This window comes from Acomys russatus, chromosome 9, assembly GCF_903995435.1.
Source record: "Acomys russatus chromosome 9, mAcoRus1.1, whole genome shotgun sequence".
Taxonomy (NCBI): Eukaryota; Metazoa; Chordata; class Mammalia; order Rodentia; family Muridae; genus Acomys; species Acomys russatus.
This window is the reverse complement of record NC_067145.1, coordinates 32300645-32325920: the sequence shown is the minus strand read 5'-3', so window position 1 is coordinate 32325920 and position 25276 is coordinate 32300645. Positions and strand designations below refer to the sequence as shown.

General features: G+C 50.9%; 1 protein-coding gene across 1 annotated transcript; it reads right to left on the bottom strand.

Moving 5' to 3' along the window:
* Positions 1–19951: 19951 nt before the first annotated feature.
* Irx4 (iroquois homeobox 4) lies at positions 19952–24735 on the bottom strand. The gene is made up of 5 exons (XM_051151078.1): positions 24690–24735; positions 24013–24264; positions 23016–23128; positions 21896–22224; positions 19952–21479 (listed from the first exon to the last, which is right to left on the bottom strand). Exons 1-5 carry the CDS (start codon positions 24732–24734, stop codon positions 20680–20682), a joined length of 1539 nt encoding a protein of 512 aa, XP_051007035.1. The 5' UTR covers position 24735; the 3' UTR covers positions 19952–20679.
* Between the last annotated feature and the right edge of the window lie 541 nt (positions 24736–25276).

The following is a 25276-nucleotide window of genomic DNA, read 5'->3' as shown; positions in this document are numbered from 1 at the left end:
ATTCCAGAGGCCCTGGCCTAGTGGCAATAGGCACCACCTCCCTCCTAGAGAGCCAGGCCCAGGCTGAGGCCCTGCTGCGCATCCTCAGAAGGAGAGTTGTCTGGGGGGAATTCTTGGTACCCAGCAGGCCCCAGATGCAGTGTGCTCAGCCTGCATGAGACCTACCACCACGCCAGCAAAGGACTCTAGAACGTCCGAGAGAAGTGTTTCCCTGTTACTGCTGGAGATGCGGCTGTGAGTTGTGCTTCTCATAGAGTCCCCTTAGCAGGAGCAGAACTGGCCTGTCTCCTTCAGCCCATTACATGCTCACTCGGCAGGAATGTTTCATCGTAATTCCAAGATCAACACAGATTCCTGAGCACAGTATGTCTTGATTCCAAGGCAGCCGGGAAGGTGGAATGGTGGCTCTGTCGTGTGATTTCATTCTCTCTCTCTCTCCCTCCGCACTTCTCTCTCTCTCCCTCGCCTCTTCCTCCACCTCTCCTCTCTCATCTCTCTCTCTCTCTCTCTCTCTCTCTCCTGTTTTCTTCTACTTTCACCTTAGAGAACTTGGTGTTTTGGAAAACTTTATTGTTTGAGGAAAATTTAAGGAGAAAGTACTGAGGGTATCTGGGAATGGTGGCACAGGCCTGTAATTCCAGCACTTATGAGACAAAGCAGAAGGGTTGGGAGCTCAAGGCTGGCCTGGGCCACACAGTAAGACATGTCCCCTTGGTCCCCTTGGTCTCCTTGGTCTCCTTGGTTCCCTTGGTCCCCATGGTCCTCTTGGTCCTCATAGTCCTTATGGCACCCATGGCCCCTATAGCCCCCATCTCCTCTGCCCCCTATATGTCCTGCAGCCTTTACAAACCAGCTCTTTTCATTGAATGGTATGTTTCCCACTTCTGTGTGCCTTTCAGCGTTTATGTCGCTGCCTGTGGGCTGCTTCAGGCTGACACTTGTTCCATCTTGTACCTGTCCAGGCGCCCCTGCCCCCCAAGGCTAGCTGAGATATAAGATTTTTCTGGGGGGGGTATAATATGTCCCTATCTCCATTTACAGCTGGAGTGGCTTCCAGCCAGGGGTCCAGGCACCCTGAAGGACTTACTGTCCAGCTCCATCCAGTTGGAACCACCTTGGGATTCAGGCCTAACTAGTTTGCTGAAGCCAGTGTTTGTTCTCCTCCCCATTCTATGTACAGATCCAGGAGTCTCCTGAGATAAGTACGCCTAGAGCCTGAGAGAGCCTGAGAAGGGGTCAACTTGGAAAGGAGAGCACTGGCCAGAGCAACACATGAGACTATGCCAATTTTCTCATGGTTTTCACCATCTCCTTCACTCAGAAGGGAGCCTGTGGCCCTCAAGGGCTGGGTGGACCTTTGTTCCTTCCGGCATCATCACTAGGAGCTGCCCTCTGAGCCTCCTTCGTGCCTTTCTGTCCTTGTTTCTGTTCTGAGCTGGCATGGTAGGCTAGTGCTTTGTCCATGCACACCTTCTATAATCTGAATTCTCTGTCTCCCTCCCACAGAAAACTCTGGTCCCGGCTGACAAGTGGACATGACGGCTACAGAGGAGCATCTCTGTAGTCCTTGGGGAGCACGTGGCCACTCTTGTGGACATGGCTCTATGGGGTTTTTATCCTCCCACCTTCACATTTTGAACTCGGGGACAGGCTGGAAAGTGAGATTCCATTCTATTTGGCTCCATCCAGAGAGCCCGTATTCTTCAGTGGTCCTCAGAAGGGACTGAAAAGAGCAAGGCTCTGTTCCTGGCCTCATGGGGAAGAGCCCACAGCAGTAGCAGATCAGGCCCAGAGTGCCCACTGCTGCCCATGTGCCGTGACATGGGAACCACACAGAGAGCCCTCATAGTCATGGGGCTGGGAGCTGGAGGGCCGTGCAATGTATCCTGGGGCTGCAGTTTTCAGCATCCCTGAGGGGTATGGCTGGTGGAAGATAATTTGCCCCTCTCTAGTTAGGGGGCTGTGGGAACTTTTCTGGAGTTGGGGGTGCCTGGAAGCTGACTGTAGTCTGACAGTTTGGGAAGACAAGACAGACAATGGCCACAGTCTCAGGTGGAGGCAGTAGAAACGCAGAGCCCCTGAGTGGGGATCTGTGGCTAAATGTAGCACCGAAGGCTCACATCAGCATGCTGTGTTGCCAGCCCAAGCTTTCACCTCAGTTCTGGCTGACTCAGGCAGGTTCCTCAGCCCTGCCCTACCTAACCTACAAGGGCTGTTTCTGTGAGCTCACTGCACAGCAAATATCCCCAAAGCTCAGCACTTCTCGCAGCAGAACTCTGATCCTATGACTCATGTCAGTCATGGCTAGCTGCTGATACCCGGGCTGATGTCCAAGGTCCTCTTGTGTTGACCTTTCCTCAATCACACATATGGAGAAACTTCACAACTTTCAGAACTGCTGGGCTCCTGTGGCTCATGCCACACTTGCTCGCGTCCTGTTTTGCAAAAGAAGGTAACACAGCTGAGCCCAGAGTCTGGGTGCCAGGACTCGTGTCCTCTTGCAGGTCACATGGCTTAGGCCACCGGATTCCTTTATGTAGGAAAAAAGTGGGTGGTTGCAGGCGATAGCATATGGGACCAAATCTCAATAGCAATGATCTGAAGTGACCCCTCAGGACTGGTGTGGGAACTCAGTGAATAGTAGAAAGGTGGGCGGAGCTCTGCCCACAGACTGGACCTGTGCACCTTGCTCTTGGCAGAGGGAGCAATGTGCAGATGACCACCATTGATGCTACTGCACAGGATGTCTGCACAGGGCAGCCCCAGGGAGGAGGTTTGACAGTATCCATGCTGAGAGTTTCTTTTTCCTTATATTACACATGGACCCAGAAAGTGCACTTATTCCCTGCTCAGCCCGGCTTTTCGTTTTTAATAGGCACTTGATGCTGATAACCTACAGTAAGTTGAAATGGATGGGTTAAGAGACGCCAATGTGGTATGCATTTAATTTTTTTTTTTTTTTTGACCAAAGGGTCTGAGATGAATCATTATCTGTAATTGGCCTTCAGAGCTCACTGTGGGAGCTGTGGCGGGGGGAGGGGGTGCTTGTGGCTTCTCCTTTCTTCCTCATGGGTAAATCCTTGTGACCAACTTCAATGTAGCAGTAAGATGGGAAAGGAAGAGCCTGAAGCTGGTTAGTGCTGCAGTTCCCTGGGTGTTGGGCAGCTTCTTCCAGGGATTTCAAAGCTGCTTGAGAAGCATCCTGTCAGCAGGGGCACAGAGCCAAGCTAAGACTATAGGTTTGCCCAGAGAAACCATGGAGGATTCATTTTGGTTACACTGAGTCGGGAATGATCAGGGTCTGTCACTGGAAAGGCAGGAAGGACGTGTTTGAGGAGCACATGAACACATCTTCTGTTAAATGAGGCTGGAGGCATGTCTGTGGCAGTGGGTGGTGGTATCGGGAGCATTCCTGCCAGTTTCCCAGCTGTGCTGGACCTTGTATCTGGAAAGTCCTCCCCTGAATGACTCCTAAAGATATTTGTTTGGTGGCCTTTAAAAAAATGTTCTCCTTAGAATCCTAAGCGACTTTTCTGCTTTTTAGTGCAAGGGTCTGTCTGAGCCTTTGTGTGGGCCAAGGCTTAGCTGAATATTCTTCCAGTGGAGGGCTGGAGTCTCCAGGCCACTTGACTGTGGAGTGAGCAGCTTTTTTTTTTTTTTTTTTTTTTTTTTTTAATAACAATCAAGAGGGCGGGGAATTGACTTGGGGGAAAGCAGGCTTCAATAGTTGTGTCTGATAGAGTGCAATTGATTAAGGCCTGTGGACAGGGCAGAGTTTGCAAACTCATTCCACTGTCCCCGAAGTGGCTATGAATCCATGCTCTGGGACTGCCTGGCCGGTTGTGACTTCTCTGTTGCTTGTTACCTGATAGGGTTTGAGAGCTCCTTTTCGTTCCCCATCACGGGAAGGTCACAGGTCACTTGCCCGAACGCTGCCCCCAAGCATGACTTCTCCACACTCTCTGCCCTTCCTTATCTGTTTTCGTCTGGACCCTGCAACGATCCCAAGAGGATGCTGCCTCTAAGGAGTCCACATCTACATCGCTCTGTACCTCCAGGAGCCTTCGGAACTTAGGAAGATAGGAAGATAGATACAGCTTTTAGCAGAGTGTGACTGTATACTCCTTGCCAGGTGCCCTGGAAACTGTCTCTGACAGGCTGCCGAGGACATGCTTTGTCTGCGAGGTCTGGCACGTGGGGACTGGCTCTGGGGAGAATATTGGCACTATTGACTACTGTGCTGGTTGGTTTTTGTTTTTGTTTTGTGAAGGTGACATTAACTAGAATCACCTGGCAAGGGGGACCCTCAATTGAGGAATTGCCTCCATCAGATTGGCTTGTATGACAAGTCTGTGGAACATTAAGGACTGATATTGGAGGGTCCAGCCTGACGTAGGTGGTGGCAGCCCTGAGAAGGTGGTTCTGAGTTGCATAAAACAAACAAGCAAACAAACAAATAAATAAATAAAAAGCAAGCAGTGTGAGCAAGCCATGGTGAAAACCCAGCATATCCATTCCTCCACGGCCTCTGCTTCAGTTCCTGCCTTTCTGCTCCTGCCCCAAGTTCCTGCCTTGGCTTTCCTCAGTGATGGAGTGTAACTTATGAGCCAAATAAAACCTTTCCTTATCAAATGTGTTTCGGCCAGTGAGCATTTATTTGGGGACTCTGTGACTGAGGAGTTTCCCTGGAGTGGGAAAGAGAAACTACATGCTCTTTTGAGGGGCAGTGCCCACGGGTCTTGGGCAGTTGCTGTCTTGAGTGGGCTGAGGGGAATGAGGACACATGTTATAGATGACCCCGTGGAGCCACAGATTTCCTCTGAGTGAGCTGCACTCCCCCAGTGCTTACAACCACCATGTAGCTAAATGGCGGTGCTATTAGCTCAGAGGAGATAAACAGTTACATGTGACTGTTTGGACTATGTCAGCTTCTGTTTAATTGGTGTGTAGGCTGTGAGGCATGAATTACAGGATGTATAATTTATTTATGCAATAAAATGCCGTTAACTGAGAGAGGGAAAATAAAGAGAAAAATAATATGTTTCACACTATAATTACACAATAAAGTTTGAATTAGGAGTATAGTTTGGCCCACAAACTTCCCCAGACCTGAGAAAAACCAGCAAAGTCAGCAGGTTCCTGGGAGGGGCCATTCAAATGCTGAATGATGCTGGACCATGAACCATTAGGCAGTAGAAGCAGTTGAGAAGTGGCTGCTTTTTGGTGAGAGGGGCCCAGACAAGGAAAGCTGAGATTTGTGGGGAAAAGGATGCAGGGAGAAATCAAGAAAAAGTTAACAGTGAAACAGCTGCGTGACAGCCACTCTGCTCATCCAAGAGCAGAAACCAGAGCAGAAACAGAATGTCCTCTGTTAATCTGAGAAGTCTGCTTCGTGCTTGACTACGATCCTCTGACTGCTGAGGTTGGGGGCGAGGTATATTATCCACTCACAAGCTGAGGCTTCTCCCATACACACATACTGCCATCCCCAAATGGCATGCGACTCCAGATATAGGCAGAAAGTTTGACCAAAGGGACTACTGCAGCCTCACTATCCTGCAGATGGAGTTAATTCCATGTGTCAGCTCAACCTAAGCCCCACCCCCACCCCCTTCATGCAAGAGCATACGGCACAGGCCATGACCTTCACCAAGACTAGTCTATGTGCCATATTGGGGTTTACAGGCAGGGAGAGAAGTCACCCATCCCTGGAGATGAGGTCCTGGCAGGAAGACAGCCAGCACACACCCAGGACAGGCCTCTGTGGTATGCCAGAGAGGTGAATGGCAGCTGTGCCCTCTGTGATCTGGTTCCAGGTCAAGGCTATACTCCTGGTCCACCTGGGCCAGTGCTATTTGATGGTACCACAAAGGCTAAGAACCATGGTGTCTACTGTTCTATGGAAGTCTTGCAGATACATTTTGGGAAATGTGCCTTGACCCCAGGGGCAGCACCTGAAGAAAAGAAAGCCTTGATAGAGGGAGGTAGGGGTGTCCCTGGTATGTTCAGAGAACACTGTGGGTGGTAGAGTTTGTTCTTTTCATCCAGAGGCCTGGGTGTGATAGCAACCACCTTCTACTGCTCTGGAGTCCTGATGACCTGGCAGAGCAGAGCTGGTACCCCTGTGGGACCAACACTGCCCTGAGATGAGGGCACCAAGGTACAGCCATGATCTGTAAGCAACTGTCGTGTTCTAAGAAGCATGGGGGCTTACAGATGCCTACGGTATGCAGGCCGTTGTCACCAGCGCTTCCTGATGTCACTGGGGCACACTGACGTGAGATGTGTGAGGTTGGTGCTGGTGGACTGTCTGTGGTGCAAGGTGCCTAAGCACAGGGTGATCCCAGGCTGACACATTGGCTGCATGCACGGAAGAGAAGGGGTGGGAACAACACTGATGGATTTCCACCTAGACCAGGAGGGAGAAGGTCCCGGATGTCCCAGCTAAGAAGGTCTCCTAAGGCCAGAAAGAGGCCCACTGAGGCAGCCTTGGGTGAGGTAGGCTGCCTGCTTTATGGAGGACTAAAGTTTGCTCTTGAGGACTTTAACTCCCAAAATGGCACCCTGCCTGTCATCTGTTTCAACTCAGAAGCAAAGCCTGCCCTGTAGTCTTCTGGAGTGGACCCACCTTAGGAACTCATACCTACTTGAACCCCACCAGCAGTCAGTGGGCTGAGCTGTGCTGGCTTGACCTCAAGAACCCTTGAGTGGAATGTCACCTGATGTCCTGTGGTTTGGCAGTCAGTCTTAATCAGGGGCCATAAGAAGTTAAGGCCATGTCCCTGGATGGCAACTTTCTGTGGCACACGGCACAGCACCATTTCCCCAGTTGAATCTATTAGGTTATACCGCCATGCTCTTCCAGGGACTTCCAGAGGTTCTGTGTGGCCTTCATCTTTGCTGAGACATTTGAGGTTTCATGGGATTTGCTTTCTGGCATCCAGGGATGGAGCCAGACCTCTGTGGTCCAGCATGGACCCGTGTCCTGATCTATTCATGGCTCCAATTGGCAGCTTGATGGGTTCATTGGTCACTGGATCAGGGACTCATAGAATTTCAAGAGTGCCACTAGCCACATGGCTGGGTCTGGATGATGCTATTCACCATGCACCGGACAATAGTTGAGTGGGACTTTTGACCAAGAACAAGAAACAAGGTCATAGCAGCTATGGCTGTGACCATAAATGTTTTCTAGCTAGAATGGCCAGCACAGTAGCCTGCTGCTGCCTTACCTGGGGGCAACCTTATCTGTTTCTTTAGGTGCATTTCTCCAGGCAGTTCAATAGAGCAAGCGGCACGCACACATCCTTCTCAAGAGCCACTTGAACTACCCCAAGGGAGCTAACTGCTTCCGTGGACGCCTAGAACAGAGTCTTTGTGAAATGAGTAGTCTTCCCTCCACGTGGCTAATCATTTCTTAACATGACTACTACATATGACCTCCACATTTCAGTCATCCATGCTGTTTATGCCAGCTCACTCAGGTTCCATGTGGTGGCCTAGGATGGGAGTGGCCAGGCAATGAGTTAGATATGAGGGAATCAGGGACACTACAGCTGCACCTCAGTGGCTGTCTGCTGCCAGGATGCCCCCTTGGTGGCTAAACCTTGAAACTTGTTTGTTTTTTTCTGCTGTACAAGAAACAAAGGCACCAGGACACTTGCCCAGTTGTTGCACATGCCACTAATATAAAGACCCTGGCTTCATTACCTATTATTTGAACCATGCCCAGTTCTGGTGTAGTATTTTCAAGGGGGCTCATGAAAAGAGATCCAATCTACCATGATTTTGAAAGGGAAATAAGTAACATTATCCCATAAATATGTATCCCACCTCAAAACATATCCATAAAACATTTTATAAGAGCACATGTGGTGGCTCATACCTATAATTCCAGCAATTAGAAGGAAGAAGCAGAAAGAGTCTTATGTGGTCAAGGCCAGCCTGGGCTACACAATGAGTTACAGGGCGCTTTTTGGGCTACACAGTGGGCCTGTCTCAAGGAAGATAAAAATAAGTGTGTGTGTGGGTGGCAAGCAGGTAGGTAGGCAGGGAGGCAGGCAGGCAAGCAGGCAGGCAGGTAAGCCCTTACAAAAATAACTGACCCTGGTTTCTTCTGCTCCTCAGCTTGGCCCACTTATCCAGCATATTTGGAGCGAACTTTTGCTATCTCCCAAAACAGCAAATTTCTGAAGATTATGTTCGCTTTTTCTGGTTTAACTAAGTCTGGATTCTTGTGATCTCTCTGTCTGCTGTCAAACTCTTTTCCTAAGCTGGGTGTGGAGGTGTACTCCTTTAATACCAGGACTCAGGGAGGCAGAGGCAGGGAGTTTGAGGCCAGCCTGGTCTACAAAGTGAGTCCCCCAAGGCAACCAAGGCTACACAGAGAAACCCTGTCTGGAAAAGCAAAACAAGACAAAAAAAAATCTTTCCCTAACAGATGGAGAACCTCCTACATCCCTGGCTGTAGTGACAGATGTGACAGGTGCTATGCTGGGTTATGTGAGGTCTTCATCAGTTTCTCTGGCATATGGGGCAATGAGGCCATCTGAAAGAGCAATTAACCTCCCCTTGTACCACAGAAATATCACATTGCACAAAAATGCAGACAACATAGAGGAAATGGACTCATGGCACCCATGATCTCATTTTTAGTAGGCCTTCTGAGTTCTGGTATGGCCACTGGGGCATGTAGTTAGCGTGTGTATGTACAGCTGCATTGATATATGTGTACAGTGTAGGTGTATCTGTGCTTATGTATGTATGCATTGTGTACATGTCTTCGTGTTTATGTGCTAATTTGTATGTGGCATGAATGAATGTATGTGTTTATATGCTGGTACAGTGCATAACTATTAAATGTGTTATTGTATGTATCTGTAGTATTTGTGTACATCTTTGTATGTGTGCGTGTATATGGGTATGTTTTTATGTGTGTGCGTGTATAGGTACACATATGTGTGTGTGTGCGTGCATGTGTGCACACGTCTGCGTGGTAAGTGAGATCTGGTGAGGTTTTGTGGTGTGTAGATTTTAGACATACTTGTGTCAATGGCCGCCTTGGTTGGGCTACAGATTTTTTTTTTTTTAAATAGAGATTTTGGTTTCTTTATTGAAAAACTTAAGTTTCTGGTACATCAAAACCAATTTCTGGGAGGAGGAAAATCAGAACCCACAATAGAAAAAAAAAATGTTCCCAACCATCTGGGCCACAGCAGAACCCAGAGAATATATTCTCATAACTGAAAATACTAGGTGCTTCATAATTGACCTTTGGATACAAAATGGCCTATTGAATTTGCAAGTCGTGGCTTTTGGTGTGGAGGTCCACAGACAAACTAGAAGTCTTCAGACCTTAGCTGAATGGCATGAGGGGCTATTTAGCTTTTGACTCTTTTTCCTTGTCTAAGAGGCGGCGGTGGTGGCGGCAGCAGCCGCAGTGCCCACCTTCTGGGCAGCTTCCTTCTTGGCACGATGAGCCCGCAGGACTGCCACAGCTTCATCCACCGTGGAATGGAGGGACTCAGGGGACTCTGGCATGTGACATGGGCGGCTCAGAGTTGTCGATCTCAGCAGCATTCTCATCATCTTTCCAGCCAGACTTGGCTGCTCCCCCAGCATCTGCTTCTGCTCCTGGAGGGCTACAGAATTCTCGCCCAGGATCCTGTCCTGCTTCCTGTCTTCATCCACCCCAGTTGCCCCGTAGAGCACCACAGCCTGGGAGCTTAGACACTGTTGCTGTAGCTTCACCCTACGGGAGGCTGGCATCTGAGAGAGAAACATTCCAGGCAAGACAGCTCCTCCAGAGGCCTCTTCTGGATTCATAGATTCTCTTTTGTGTCCTCACAGTCTTGTACCTTGGTGTCTGTCTTGTTCACATCTTCTATTGTTATAAAAAACCCACCACAATGACCTCATTTTCTGAATTGTCTCCTGACCCTATGTCCCAATAAAGCTATCACCTGTCCTGGGTTACCATAACTTTTCTTTAGTGACAGAACATACACACACACACACACACACACACACACACAGAGAGAGAGAGAGAGAGAGAGAGAGAGAGAGAGAGAGAGAGGGAGAGAGAGAGAGAGAGAGAGAGAGAACCCAGTGAATCCTGAGTTCCAGCCCTCTTGCTGCCCCCTGCTCTTTGTGTCCTAGTGACCAACTGTTCTATATTCCAGCCCCCTTGCTGCCCCCTGCTCTTTGTGTCCTAGTGACCCACTGTTCTATATTCCAGACCCCTTGCTGCCCCCTGCTCTTTGTGTCCTAGTGACCCACTGTTCTATATTCCTAGGAGAAGTCACTGGATATACGGATTCAGTGAGACAGGAGACTGGAGCAGTGCAGTGTGCGAGTGCAGAGACATCCTAGGTGCTCTGCTGTGTGGTTCTTCTTTGGTCCAGTTTGCTCCTCGGCCCTGGTGTGAAGGCTGACTCTCTTCTAGGAGATCACAGAGGAACCAGTTCTTCCAGGCAAGCAGGATGTCAGGGAGAGAGCATAAATAAATTCCAGGAGGGGCTGGGAGTCCCAAGGCTCTCACTGTATCTGCCATTCCCTCTCCTAGCGTCACACCTGCTTCCTCAATCTCTGTGGCTGATACTCAGGTATCCGATGCACTGAGATGTGGTCTTCAACAGACTCAGCTTGGACTCTGGTCTGTAGACATTACAGCCATGTGGTTGTAGATGATAAGTGGTCAGGCCAGTGCAGATGCACACTGGAGATGGCAGTCATGGAAATTTAGAGCCTGGAGCCATGGCGCCCAGGCCCTGCACACTGGCTTTCCTGTCCTGGTGTGCAAAGCAGCCTTGCAGACATAAACAGGTCATGAGTGATTTGGAGCAATTATCTTGTGGTTACACCCAATGCCATGTCTGTCCCAGGCTTTGCATGAAATCAGCTCAGGAGATCCAGCTGGGTTCTACTTTGATGGTCCACAATTGTCACTTAGTGTTGCTTGGGTCACTGAAACCCAGCTTCTGTCATTAACTTCATGGTACTAGGGCCTTGTAGAGGGTCTGTCTGTGTTTGCACAGCTATGGGAGGAGCCAAGGAGAAGAACTGACTTGGAGAAGAAGGAAGAAGAGGAAGAAGAGGAGGAGCTGCCAAGCAGGCTTCTGCAACCTAAGGTCAGATTTGTAGCCTGTCTATCCTCTGTCTTTCTATGCCTTTGAAGCCTGGCCCCTCCATCTTCACTTCCCTGTCACTCAGGAGATGATACATGCACAGAGAAAGTGGCCTTTCAGGTGACCTCATGTGCAAATATCCAGCACTCAGACAGCCCCGCACGGAACTGGGCTGACCATTACCTCAGAAGTCATTGTTTTAATTTACCCAGCTGACCCTCAAGAATATGGAAACTCTAGACTGTCATTGGGAGCACATCCTGCTTTAACACAGGGTTCGTAGTCCCAACTCTTCTTCACCCTGAGGTCTGCTCTTGATCAGCTATGCATGCGGGTTGGGGTTGGAAGGCCACTAAGGCCCAGAAACCATGGAGGGTGGTGTAGGTGGTGTTTGATACTGTAATCATTTGAAGAATATTGATGAGAGGGGGCCTTTGGAGACAAGACAGGGCCAGGAGACGCTCAGGGTGTGATAGGAAGCTAGCTGGGCCTTTTACCTCACCCAGCTGGGGAAGGAGGAATATATTCCAGAATCATCGGGGTGGGTCCTGTTCTAGGCTCCAGGACCGACACTGGTCTATGACATTTCCTACTTTGGTAGAGAGAGTGAGAAGTCACACATGTGTAATACAATGTTGGATTACAACCAAGTCAACAAGCAAGACCAGCAGGATCCCAGTTGCTATAAAAAACAAACAAACAAACAAAAAACCAACCAACCAAACAAACAAAATAACCATGTCCCTAGCTTATGTTTAAGCTTTAATTTCTAAGTGGATATTGATTACTTCGTGTCTCACACCTCCTATCCAGAAGTGCAGTCCTGTAATTTTCCAGTTTTGTTTCATAGCACAATCTACCCAAGAGCAGGCTGGGGTCTGGGAGGGAAGGGACTGGTGTGGAAGGCCAGCGCCTGTCAAATGAAGGACAGCCCTTCACTGAGAACCCACAGATACCCCTACTATCGGGAAACTTCTCAGAGGGAGGCTGATAAACCAAAGACTATTTTTAACATAAGGACTGTGTGCTGGCTAGTTTTATATCAACTTGACAGAGGCTATAGTCATCTGAGAAGGGAACCTCAACTGAGAAAAAACACCTTCATAAGATCAGGCTGCAGGCAAGCCTGTAGAGCATTTTCTTAATTAGTGATTGATGTGTCCATTGTGGGTGGGAACACCTCTGGGCTGGTGGTCCTGGATTCTATAAGAAAGCAGGCTGAGAAAGCCAGGGAAAGTAAACCAGTAAACAGCCCCCTCCATGGCCTCTGCATCAGCTCCTGCCTCCAGGTTCTTGCCCTGCTTGAGTTCATGTCCAGACTTCCTTTGATGAGGAACAGTGATATGGAAGCCAAATAAACCATTTCCTACCCAAGTTGCTTTGGTCATGATGTCTTATCACAGCAGTATTAACCCCAACTAAGGCAGACTGTCCTTTGAGAACAAACAAACAACAAACAAATTGTGTATCAATTTGGCCGTCCGTTTTGAAGACCTTTATGCTTCCCAAAACAAGTGCGTGTGTGTGTGTGTGTGTGTGTGTGTGTGTGTGTGTGTGTGTGTGTGTGCGCGCGCGCACATGCAATTTGTTCAAAATAAAGCACAAGAAAACATACACACACGAATAAACCTTCATGATATCTCATTCTGTATTCCAAACCAGGAACATTTGAAAGAAACCAAGGCCCCACCATGATCAGTGTAGCTGGGGAAATGGGGTTTGGGGCTTTGTGCTTGTCATGCGGAGGTCTCCTTAGGGATCACATGAACCAGGCAGCAGCCCCTTTCCATGGATTCTCCAGCACAGGGAGTAAATATGATCAAGGTCTCCAGGTCATCCAGCGGAGGGCTCTGTAGCCTGCCATGGTATTTGTGGCACTCCACAAACAGGCAAAAAGTTGCAAGGGCTCTGATAACCCTTACCAGCCATAGCTGTCATCAAGATAAAAGCCACAAGCCCAGCCACCGGGAACCCAGCTAGTGCTGCAAGTGGATATTACTGATCCCAAGTAAGGGACTGGCAGTGAGAGGATGCAGCCTCAGTCACCCCCTCACTCCCCTGCCTCAGTCTCCTTACCTCCTAAAATGGGTCCATTGTGGGTGGCCTACACCTTCTTACTCCTGGGCTGTCTTGGGTGCTGGAGCCTGACTGCCTTAGGCTCTGGTTTTCATTCTAGCCAGGGGTGCTGTGAGAATATGCCACTCTCTGCCATTTCCAGGCTTTTGGTACCCACTTCTGGGATGGTCTTAAGGGGTTATCTCATACCATGTGGGGCTACAATGACCTCAGTGCCTCACTATGCAAACAGCCAATGATCATGATTCCAGGTGTCATCTAGGAAGCCAGATTGGACCCTGCCCTCTGAGGTCCTCATGTTCTGGGCACAGTAGCCTCTTCTCTCATGTGCTGTACTTACAGAGCCCAGAAAGGCCTAGGCACACTGACTTATCATCCAAGATGAATGGAGTAAGACCCACATATGCCAGGTAACATCCTTGCCTTGGACAAATGACCAGAAACTTATAGATGCCCAATAGGCACAGACACCCATGCTGAGTGTACCAAGGGTCCTAGGACATCTCACAGTGAGCTGTCCTTGCCCACTTCTGTGCCATAAATTACATTCTCATCCAAGGCATGTGCTAGGGCCTGTGTTCAGGCTGATTATCTTGAACTTGGGCTAATGTTGCATGAAAAGAGACTCTATTACTAAATTCATTAATTAAGGTCCCATTTGCAGTCAGACCTGAATGTGAGCCACTTGTGTGCTGAGAAAGGCAATGTGCCCTGCTGATGAGCCTGGTGTGGCCTCAGTGGGGAAGAACCTGGCATCAGGAAGTGAAGGCCAGCCCAAGGAGTCGTGACTGGATACAGATTCTGCCTTGTGGAATTTGACCGAGGTCTGTCAAGACCTCAGGGGTTTCACTTAGTCCTGGGGGTGATGAGGCTAGACCAAGGGCCAGCAGAGTGGGTGGGTCTCACTGCAGCCCTAGAACTATTCTGCATGAGATGGCAGCGATTGTGAGTCCACAGCCCTCCTGAGAGTGGTAACAGAAAGACCTATGCCTGAAAGAGGTGACAACAGACCCTGCCTTCTGCTCTGAAATGTGACCACTGTGGGACCATCATAGCCCTATGAAGTTTTATGGCCTTGAACATGCAATCACTTGTGTGAGTGTGCATATACCTGAGTGCATGCTTGTGGGAGGGGAGGTGACAAAGAAAGTCACGGAAAGAACAGGGTACTTTCCGTGTGGACTCTCACATGTGTCAGCATGTACGTGGAGGAGTATAAGTGTGCATGTGCATAGCAATAGAAGGCTGGCTTTCTGGCACTTTCCTCTAAGCCTGACTGGGCCTGGTGGCAGCCTAGAGGCTGAGCTGCTGTCTTCACCTCAGTGGCTAGCCTGTGCTGTGGGAGGTCAGATGGGAGGCAGTGGCTATACCGCTAAGGAATTATGAAGTGCCTTAGGGCTACTAGCCTTCACACAGAATCTTTGCGGCCCAGGGCAATCCTAAGACAGTCTGAATCCACCTGGAGCCTCTGATTAGCTGCCCATGGAGAGGCCTGTGCTGCTCCAGGCACAGGTGCATATCATGCAGCTACCCCTTGACCTAGTGAAGGCAGGCTCACTCTTCAAAACCCAAGGTAGGGAGATCTGCCCTAAGGCACCACACACACTTGGGGATGTGTACTCTGTGGCTCCCCATTTTCTGTTATCCCACAAGTTGCTTTTTTTTTTTTTTTTTTTTAGCTTAGCTTGAAGGTTTCCTGACACAAAAGCTTAGCTCTGATCTCTCCTGCCACATCTGGTTAGGTGAGTGAGGTGTTAAATCATGCATGAAAATGCCTCTCCCTGAAGTCCTTTTGTTAGCTCGGGCTGCCTTCATTCAGGTGGCCCACAGTATCTTTTCTTTCAACCTCTGGGCAACCTGTGCCAAATGAACCCAAACATTAGCACTGGTGCCCTTCCTGTGCCACCTGCCACCTGCACATCAGCCCGGCAGCTTTGCAGGAGAGGCTGCAGCGGCCTCCTCTAGCCAGCTTATTCGAAGTCCTGCTTTGCTTTACTCTACAATACCTATTCGAAGTCCTGCTTTGCTTTGGGCTTCTGCCACCTCGTTACTCTACAATACCTCTCCACACTTCTGTCCACAGCAAGTCAACTTGCTCCCACTCCCCTCACACCTCTGGCCCTATGCTTCAATTAGGCAGGAATTGTCTTTCCCAGTGGCTTGGCCTCTGGTCTGGGGCAGTCTTCGCTGTGAGAATTTTCTGTCCTTAGCTTTGTCTCTCAGAAATCCTAGCTACATGCCAAAATGCCATAGCTTGGCCCACCTGCAGGTGTGTTCCTACTGACCACAGCCAGGTTTATCCTTTCTGAGAGAGGGAACAAGGCAAGACAGCAATAGAAGTGGAGGCCCTGCTATGTTCACTGTAAGGGTCCTAGGAAAGTTTCTGGGATCCCACAGGGACATGTGGGTCCTGGACAAGGGGTGGCTTAGCACCTTTCAGTATCTAGCATGAGCACCAATAAGACAGGACCACATTCACAAAGGAAAAATGTCATTCAGTGGAAAATGGGGTGCCTCACAACGTTGCACGCATGCCTCCCTCTGCTTTATGTCAGCAGTTTAGATGTGGTTATGCATTTGAGGAAGACGCATTTTAAGATAATGCAATCCTTTGAAAAGCAAAGATAAGCCAGCTTCGCTGGAACCCGTGTGTCTGCTGATGTCTCTCTGTGAGTTTGACAGCACCTGGTAACCAGGGCTTCTCTGTCCTCCTGGACAATGACTGGAGCTGCAGTGACACCCACTGCACCACCACCACCACCACCAAGGCATGGCACTGGCATCAAAAAGACCAGGAGAGGTGCTTTGCTGGATCCCATCTCCATCCTCCGTCCTGGGACCTTCCTCTTCTGGGACCTCCATCAGGTCAATAAAGTACAGAAGGGGCAGATGCTCTAATCCATGCTTTGCTTTTGATCTTGTGAAGAGTTCTGTCACCAAGGTCCTGGGGTCACTCAAGTCTCTAGTGAGAAGAGACTCTGGCTGCCTAGGGCAGGTTTGGGTAATGCTTAAACACAGCTCAGGGATGACCAAGAGGACCCTGTCCTCCCTAGTGGACAGCTAGAAGCTGGTGTGCACTAAAACTCCGAGGGTGACAGTTTGACTTTCTGTCTGCACCCCACGGCTAGAGATCCTTTTGTTAAAAAGAAAAAGCATTTTGTTCACAATGTGCCTCTTCTCAAAGAGACATGGCACACGGGAAGGCGGCTTCCTCTTACTCCCACTGGGGTCTCCCTCCTCCCCCTCCCTCTACTTCCTGCTGTCTTCCATCCTTCCTCCATCCCCCTTTCCTGTCCCTCAGCTCCTCAGGTCCTGTCCTTCTGGTTCATTGTTCAGTGTCCCTTCCAGGCGGACTATGAACTAGGGTCATTTAAAAGGTCACAATGCCTCTTCTCAATCCTTGATCTTTGCTGACTGCTCATGTGTTGACCTAAGCTCTGTCACTTGGCAGCACCAGTGGGAACAATGGCCAGGCCAGCATAACACGGAGGGAGGCAGCTGGCTCTAGAGGAAGGCCTTGTAGCTCCGGGGGGGGGGGTGTGGGGGGTGTGGGGTGGGGGGGTGGGGGGGGGGGGTGGGGGGGGGCGTTCCGGGAAGCCACTGATCCCACTGGAAGGTTGGAAAGGGAAGAGAGAGCCACTTGGGCCTGGCAAGAGGAGATTGAGTGAGTGGGACACCCCTGCCTCAGCCACTCCAGGTGGAAGGCTGAGATCTTGGAACAGCTTGCAGCTTCTCTGTGCTATTGGTCCTTGTTCCCTGCTGGAGGCCTGAAGCAGGGAAACCATCCTGGTCTACTGAGGAGGCAATTTAGCCTCTCCTCATTAGCTGTTTGTCGACCTATCCTAGTTTCCCTATCTCCTGGATGGAACTGAGGAGCCTTGCTAAGAGGAGACGATCTGAGCCTCCCTTGCTCTTACGGTGGGGAGAAATGGTGGAGAAGACCTTGCTGTCTGCTCTGCCGCAGCTCTCAGGCAGGCATGCCCGGGGAGAAGTAGGTGGCATAAATCGCATGCATAATCTCAGGAGACGACCACTTTAAATCTTAATTGGTTGCCTTTTAAATATCATTTAAGGGCCGGTTTCTCTGCCTTTCTCTAGTTAAGAAGGTGTCGTGTCAAACTCTATTACTTCGCAGGATGTCTCTCCCTTAAGGTTTTTTTTTTTTTTTTTTTTTTTAAGGAAAGGGAGAGAAAAAGAAAAAAAAAAAAATGGAGCCATCAGCCGCGTTTGAGGGGTCGATAAAGCTTTTAGATTTGGAGACGGTTTCCGGAGCCAGTTTCCTGCGGCTACGTGTTGTTAATGGAGCTTAAGGAATTATCTTAGACTGGGCCGGCCGGGAGCCGTATATTTCCCGCGCCTGTTCCCTTGTCGAGTCTGAATATGCTGCTGTCAGACTCGCTTAATGAAAAGTAACGCGCCGCTGATTACAGTTTTATTTGGCTCTATGTAAAGAGCGCCGTTAATTTAGCCTCTCCTCTCGGTGTGTTTGCGATCGCCACGCCTGAGCGACTGAGCGCGTCCCTGCGCTGCCTCCTCACACGGGCGCCCCGGGCCGGCTGACAGCCTCCCGCAGGGGAAGTCGCCACTCCAAACCCTCCCCCGCCGCGCCCCGCTGGGGGACCAAGACCTTTCCCCTTCCCTATGCCCTAATACAGCGAAGTTGCCTCGCTTCATCTACGGAGTTACGCTGGCACTTGACCCGTGCCCCCAAGATTCGGTGAGCCTAAAAGCACATCCTGTAGGCTATTCCCCACCCCCACCCCCACCAAGGAAAAAGATGTTTTCGGGTGGGTGTTCCTTACTGCGCGGCACCCTGCAGTGTAGCTGAGCCCCGCTCCCCTGATATCTTTATTCATAGGGTAGTGCAATTTATTCAAATAAGCTCCTTTGGTCGCTAGAGTCATTGAGGTCTCGGGCTCTAGCAACTTGTTATTTGGACTCCCAGAGCTGGTGCAGGCGCCAGAGACCGTGCCCAGAGGTTCCAGGCTCAACAAGCTTGGGCACGTGCAGAAACCGCCTCCCCTCGGACTGGCTCAGAGGAGGGATCTGGGGGGCCAAGGCTGTGTGTAGACGTGCTCACAGACTAGAGCCTCTGGTACGGTACATGCGCCCAGGGCAAATCTGTCCTCAGTCAGGACTCAAGCTTAGGTCCGAGCTTAGGTTCTTTATCTTACCTACTACTCCTCGCTTGAATCTGTGAAGCCCTTTTTCCCTCTGAAAATACTTGGCTTTGTCTAAGGTTGTGTGGGGGCGCGTTTGGCGGCCGCATTAAAATTCCTCGCGCCCCAGCTTGGGCAGCAGCGTGTGTCCCCTGAGACTCCACTTTCGCTATTACTGTCAAGTACCCTTGACTCTTTATTTTTGCCCTTTTATCTATTACAACTAATTCGAGTTCTTTTGCCCTTTTCAGTCTAAGACGTAGGCTTTCCGCAAAGCCTCCCCTGCCAGCGCTCTCTCAAAGCGCGGAGCCTTTAGAAATTGAGGGGTTTACTGTCAAAATGAAAATTTCACTTCAAATTATCTTGGCTGATGCTTGCTTGCTAGGCCGGGGGCTCCCGCCGCAGCCTTTTGACAGGCACATCAGCGGCAAGCTTCCGCGTCCCGATAATATCATCCAGGAGAGCGAAAGTCAATGCGGTGACAGCGCAGGCCGGGACAATCCAATTACTGAGTGTTGGCCAGGGCAGGCCTGAGGCTTGTGGGGCAGTTGGCCATGGGATATGCAAGGGCCAGGGGCTGGAAACCAGGATCCAGATCGAGGACCATCTCTCAGAAGACCCTCAGTCTTAGGGGTCTGCTTCCAGCAAGGCTATGTTTCTTTCCTTGGGTGTCTGTAAACTGTCCCCAAAGCTGGCCCTACAGACTCATTAGTGTGACTTCACTAAACTCCAGTCTAGTTCCACCCCTGTGATTGCAGAAGAAAGACCTGGCATCTCCTAAGGGTCTCACGTCTCCCAAAGGCATCTCTCTGAGATGAAAAGTGGTACATCTAGCACACACAGCTGGAGTCTATGTCGCTGTTAGAATTTATTCCAGTCCCTTGTTCCCCTTAATTCCATAACAGCTTGCCCTGGGTTTCCTGTTTTACAAGCCCCTCTGCTTGCCACTTCCACCTTCCTAGGAACACCAGGGACTTTTGTGAAGTTCATAAAGGCCCGAATAGAGGCTTGCAGCTGAGCCGAGAGCCAGGAATGGATGCTGAGCAGGTACCTCCGGGAACCACAAAGGATCTGAGTCCAAAGTAGCTTCCTTTAGTGGCTATGGTGAGATGGGTGTTAAGAATCAGGCCTATCCTCAACCCAGGCTGCTTCAGACCCAAGCCCTTGTGCCCTTTGCCCCACGGCTTGTTCGTTCTGCCTCCTGACTTCTGCAACTAAGGTGTTTCCTCTGTAGTCTTCAGAACTTGAGTTATAGAGAAGCTAAATTTGAAGCAACAGGGCTCAGGCTTCATAGCTACAAAGAGGGATGAGGGGGTCAGGTAACTGAGTAGGTATTCAGAGCATCTTGTCTTAGATGCCCTCAGGGCAATGTCTCCTTCCTCGGGGGATTTAGAAAGCCTGAACATTACTTTAATTCAGTCAAAGGAGCCTTACTTATTTGCTCAAAATTCTCGTGCCTGGCAGTGGGTAAGAGTTTAAAGTTTGGGGTTTCATGTCTCACACGCATTTAGAAGAGTGCCCCTCCGTGCCTTTAACATCGCAAAAAAAAAAAAAAAAAAAAAAAAAAAAAAAAAAAAAAGTTTGTTTAGACTTGGATTGGCAACTATTTTATTGGGGCGGAGTCTGGGTCAGCCCACCCCTCCTTCCTTCTCCTGGGAGGGGTCAGCATCACTGCTTCCAGCCATACCCATAGACTCCCAGCTGTGAAATGTGTTCCTTCTGCAATGCAAACACAAGGATTTATTAGTTTTTGTTGTATTAGCCTCTCTCCGAAGAAATAGGCAACCACTGGTGTGAGCATACATTTTTAGAAAACATAATTTTGACGAGTCAAGAGTGTGCAATAGTGTGAACTCGGTGGGAGTGCTGGCGCTGGCGAGCTCTATGTGCTGAGAATGAAGTCTGAAGAAAAGCAGGCTCAAGAGTCTTCTTAACGAACACCAGCATGCCTCAAATCCAGAAGGTGACAGTGACACAAAACGAGACTCAGAACCCAAATGCTTTCGCCATGTAAACTTTGAGAGTAAACTTTATGCTTCAGCGGGCTCCCCTCTGCTGTGAGAGTGCTCCCTTGTTCTTTTGGAGTTCAGGGATGGCTCAGGTGGACGCAAAATCGGGTGAAGCTTGGGAGTAGAATGCAAGGGTGTTCCTCCATAGCCCTGCTGCCTGAGTTCAGATGCTCTGTCTCAGGGGTGTTGGCATTCTTGGGTTGGAAAGGCCCTACTTCTTTTGGAAACCCATTAAAAAATAGTCCAGAGTCAGCACCTGCAAACCACCTTGTCAGCGCCAGTTCCCTTCTCCACCTGTGTAGGTGGGTGTTAAGTGCAGAAGGGTTTGCCACTGGCCTTGGGTGTAGCCAGCAGCTCCCGGGAGGCCCCCGCAGATGGGACGTCTTGGGCAACCGTGGGCGGGAAGGAGCAAGCCAGGGGCGTAGCCAGTACATTGGTGCCCGCCCCCAGAGAGCGTCCTAGAGGGCCAGGATCTAGAAGTGCGCCCTTAGCGGTGGCCCAGGCCTGATTCAAAGTGCTGTGCCTAAGGATGGGGTCGTGAAATACCCCATCCACCCAGTTTCTGAGACTAGTTACTGGCGAGTCCTGGTGCCTATCCAGGGCCCCAGAAGGGGCTGGGACTGCAGGCGAGGAAGCCGGCTGCGCCACAGATGCTCCTGCCGGACCTTGACGTTTCAGCATGCAAGAGGGAAACTCAGTCTGGCTCAACGCTGTGGCAGCCGCAGCGGTGGCTGTGTGCGCCAAGGACCAGATGCGAGGCTTAGTCTCGAGGCTAGGCGGCGCCCCCGCTGGAGCAAAGCTCAGTTTGGCTTCGCAGGTCTGTGGTCCACCCTCTGCACCAGAGTCTGGCGCAACCACCGTGCTCCGGAGGCAGTTCCGGGCCCTCTCCAGGTCCTCATCCATGGCTGCGGTGCCCAGGGGCATCCGGAGTGTGGCTGAGGCCTCCTTGCCTGTGCCGGGGCCTTCGGATGAAGCAGGAATCCTCTCTGGCCCGCTGTCCAGGGGCTGAAAGGGCGTCTTCAGATGGCACTCTGAGGTCTCTGCATCTAGAGGGTCAAAGTCTTCCAGGTCACTGAGTTCTAGCTCCTTGTCGTCTTTGCCAACGGGACCTGTCAGGCGAGAACACATGGTCAGTGGATGGAGACTGGATGGGATAACTAGCTTTCTTTTATCCCAAGACCAGAGCTTGTGAGAGCCTCCCGCCCCCCACTCCCAACTAGTTAATAGCCCAGGCCTTTCTCTGTCTTCCTCCTCCCATCTCCAGAGGCTCCCAAGTCTTGAACTGGAAACACCAGCTGGGCAGATCTGGACTCAAATTAATTTCCTACGGGATGCTTTTTTAAAACTTGACTTTGGATGTCTTTAAGTCTGTTCACAGGGTACCACCTAGGTCTCCTCTCCCCAGGAGCAAGATCACGACTGGAAACCAGATCGTTCATTTGCTGCCCAGACTACAAAGGAGGGCTTTTCATCTGGCCCCTCCCCCCAGCCCTGACAGCTCCTAGAGACTCCCCATACAACCCACCTTCGCTTTTGGCGTTCTTGAGAGGCTCTTCCCGGGACTCTTCTTCCCCAGCCTCCTCCTCCTCTCCCTCCCCATAGGGCCTCTTCTCATCTGCGCACTTATTTCGAGGTGGCCAGGTCATCTTGTTTTCCTTCTTGAGGCGGCGGCGCGCATTGGCGAACCAGGTGGAGACCTGCGTGAGGGTCATCTTGGTGATGATGGCCAGCATGATCTTCTCTCCCTTGGTGGGGTACGGGTTCTTGCGGTGCTCCTGCAGCCAGGCTTTCAGCGTGCTGGTAGTCTCCCGGGTGGCATTCTTGCGCCGCGTGCCGCTGTCCACGGTCCCGTACCTGGAGACAGGCTCTGCAGTGGGGTGCCAGTCGGGGGGGGGGGAGGCCCCCGGGAGATCACCCGGAGCGAGCGGGGCGTGGGGTGGGGCGTTGCATAGGGACTGGCTATGCTTCCCTGGGGTGAGTTATGCTTATGGTCACTGTCTTGCCTTTTGTGGGCCAAGAGTGAAGATAATGTCATTAAAATGACAGGGAATAGGCCATAGCCTCTGCCACTCTGTGGAGACATTTCTTTCATCCTTTATGGGGGGGGCTTCCCTCTTACCACTTTGACCCGAAAACTATTAAAAGATATCACGGATCTATAAAACCAGCCCCCATGAGCCTGTGCCTAGAGATAGTGGTGGGGAGGAGCAACGCTCAGGGCTTTTAGTTGAACTGGTATGGTACCATAGGAAGATGGAGTGGTGAGCTGTCCCCAGAATAGGGGCTGAGGGCCAAGTGACATCCTCTTTTTATCCTCACTGTAGTCCTGGTGTGCCTGGCTCAGACACCTTACTGACTTGAGCTTCTTAGAGTGCTGGGAGGTGTCCCAGGCCCTTTAAGGAAGCAGCCTACTGGACTGAGCTTTCTAGAATCAATTTGCTTGAAAACCACAGGATTGGAAGAATTCTACATTCCCAATGGCATGAGTGGTGTGGAAGGGTAGAATGGCCCATCTGCCTGAGGGAGTTGCCTCCTCTTCTGGTCTCCCCACAACCCAGGAAAGGGCTTGGTGGTGGTGCTGAGGAGTGGAGTGGTAGGTGGCTGGTGCTGTAGTGTCATTGGGGGAGGGAGATATGATCCCTCACCTGTCATATGGGTACTGGCCCAGAGCTGGCTCATAAGGGTAGTAGGCTGCAGCTGTAGCAGGTGCTAGGCCAGCGTGTGAAGATCCCGTACCATCCTTGGACTCAAAGCTGTTCTGTAAAAGCCAAAAGGGTTTTTGTGGCCACAGCTTCTGGAGGCCCAGATAGAAACCCTCCCTTAAGCCCTCTTAGCTTAGCTTAGATCCCCTAGTCTCACCAAACTTCCCCAAGGACCACAGACTTCCTTCCACTCATCTCCTGATCTCACTCAATACTCAGCTCCCCAAATGTCGAGAGAGAGAGAGAGAGAGAGAGAGAGAGAGAGAGAGAGAGAGAGAGAGAGAGAGAACCTGAAGAATGGAGCAGGCTTCAGGTAGGGAAACAGGGCAAATGAAAGGGTGAAGGTGAAGTGAGACAGCGTGAGAAAAGGGAGGAAGGAGCTGGGAAGAAGAAGGAGGAGGAGGAGGAGGAGGAGGAGAAGAAGAAGAAGAAGAAAGAGAGAATGAATTGGAAGGGTCCCAGAAAGGCTGCAAGGCCTAAGGATAACAAACCTAGTGGAGAAGAGGCTTTGAGCCAGAGGGAAGGGGCCGAGCAGGGTGGGGCTAAGGTGGGAGGTTCAGGAGGAGGAAGGGGAGAAGAGGGAAGGAGGAAGGGAGGGAGGGAGGGAGGGAGCCGATGTACTATGGTGAGAAGGCAGAGGGAGTCTGAAGCAGAGAGGAACCCCTCAGGGAAGCCGGGAACCTGATCAGAATTGGGTGGCAAACTAAAACAGCAGCAACATCTTAGATACAGGGGCTTACTGGTTGGCCACTCTGAATCTGAGCAGCGGCAGGAGTGCCTTTGACTTTGGGCCAGGAGGCACAGCTAAAGTCTTTTTTTTTTTCCCCCTTTCACCCTAACCTGTAGGGGTATCCAGGGCACTCTCTCTTGGGGCAGAAGTAGACTTGGCAAACCCAGGGGTTGGGGCGCGGTGCAGTGTGAGTGCAAGTTGTCCCTTTACCAGAGAGTAGAAAGCAGAAGCTTCAGAGCCATAGGTCACGTAGTTGCCATAACCCTGCGAGCTGCCATAGGGGCTACCGTAGACACCGAGGGCGGCGGCTGAATTGAGCTCGTGGCGCGCAGTTGCCAGCAGCCGGCTCTCGTAGACAGGGCAGTAGACGGGTGCCTGGGCCGAGGCTGCAGGCCCGGAGTCAGCCAGTGTGCGGCCACCGGACTCGCAGCACGTGCTCAAGGAGTTGGTGGTCATCAGGAACTGGGGAGAGAGGGATGGCAAGGAAGCACGTGCGCGGGGACAGAGGCTAGGGCACTGGACCCTCAAAGACCTCACCTGTCCCTAGGGGCCTCCTGTTGTCCCAGCCAGACAAGACCTCCTACCCGCCTCCCCCATCAGCCAGTGTAGGTAGGTCTTGCTTTCTTTGGCCACTTGGGTGCCATAGGATGCCAAGGCCCAAGCGCTTCCTAGGGTCCCCCAGGCACAGTTTGATGGACTAAACTGGAGGGAATTCTGACCCACCAACAGGATTTTACTAGTGCCCCTAAGCCCTCCTCACCCTGAAGCCAGCCATGTATGGCCAGTACAAGAGGCCAGTCAAGGACCCTGCTATCTGGGAAATGGCATCTTGTGGTGGCTCTTCCCTCACCAGTCCCCCTGTCAGAAGCTTGCAGGTGTCCTTTTACCTGGGGAGCGGAGGAATAGGGGTATCCAAACTGCGGGTAGGACATGGCGGGCTGTGGCCTAAGAAGGTTGGTGTCCTGTGTGCAGTACTGCCACTGCTCCGGGGCTGCAGGCTCCTAGGGTCTGGGAGGACGAAGCGAGAGATGGTCAGTTCCCCCACAAGCTGCTCAAACTTTCCTAAGCTGGTAAGAAAGTGAATGGCCTTGGTCACAGCAATTCTATTGCTTCGAAGTCTGAGCACTCCAGATTGCTTTGGGACCAACTAACTGGCTTCGCTGCGAGGACAGAAATACATATTTTGCAAAAATCAAAACAAAATAAAAAACCAAAACAAAACAAAAAACAAAACAAAACAACAACAACAACTAAAAAAAAAAACCCTTAAGTCTCGCGGACTGTCAAGTCAGAAGTTCTTGTTCTTTTAGAGGCAGAAGCGCTGACGTCAGCCCACGGGGCAGCTTGCCTGGCTGCAGACCTACAGGTCAGTTGGCTGCCGGCTGGGTGGGGCGGGGAGAGTCCATGTCTGTCGGAGTAGGGCGGAGGGCCATCGAGCTTTTACAAATGAACTCCATCCAAGGAGTCAATATCG

Coding starts and splice junctions, on each gene's coding strand:
- Irx4 (XM_051151078.1), bottom strand. CDS start 24,734: ATGTCCTACCCGCAGTTTGGATACCCCTATTCCTCCGCTCCCCAG. Junction 23,129..24,012: donor CTTCTGCTTTCTACTCTCTG/GTAAAGGGACAA, acceptor TGGCTTTTACAG/AACAGCTTTGAGTCCAAGGA. Junction 21,480..21,895: donor CAAGAACGCCAAAAGCGAAG/GTGGGTTGTATG, acceptor CTCGCCTGACAG/GTCCCGTTGGCAAAGACGAC.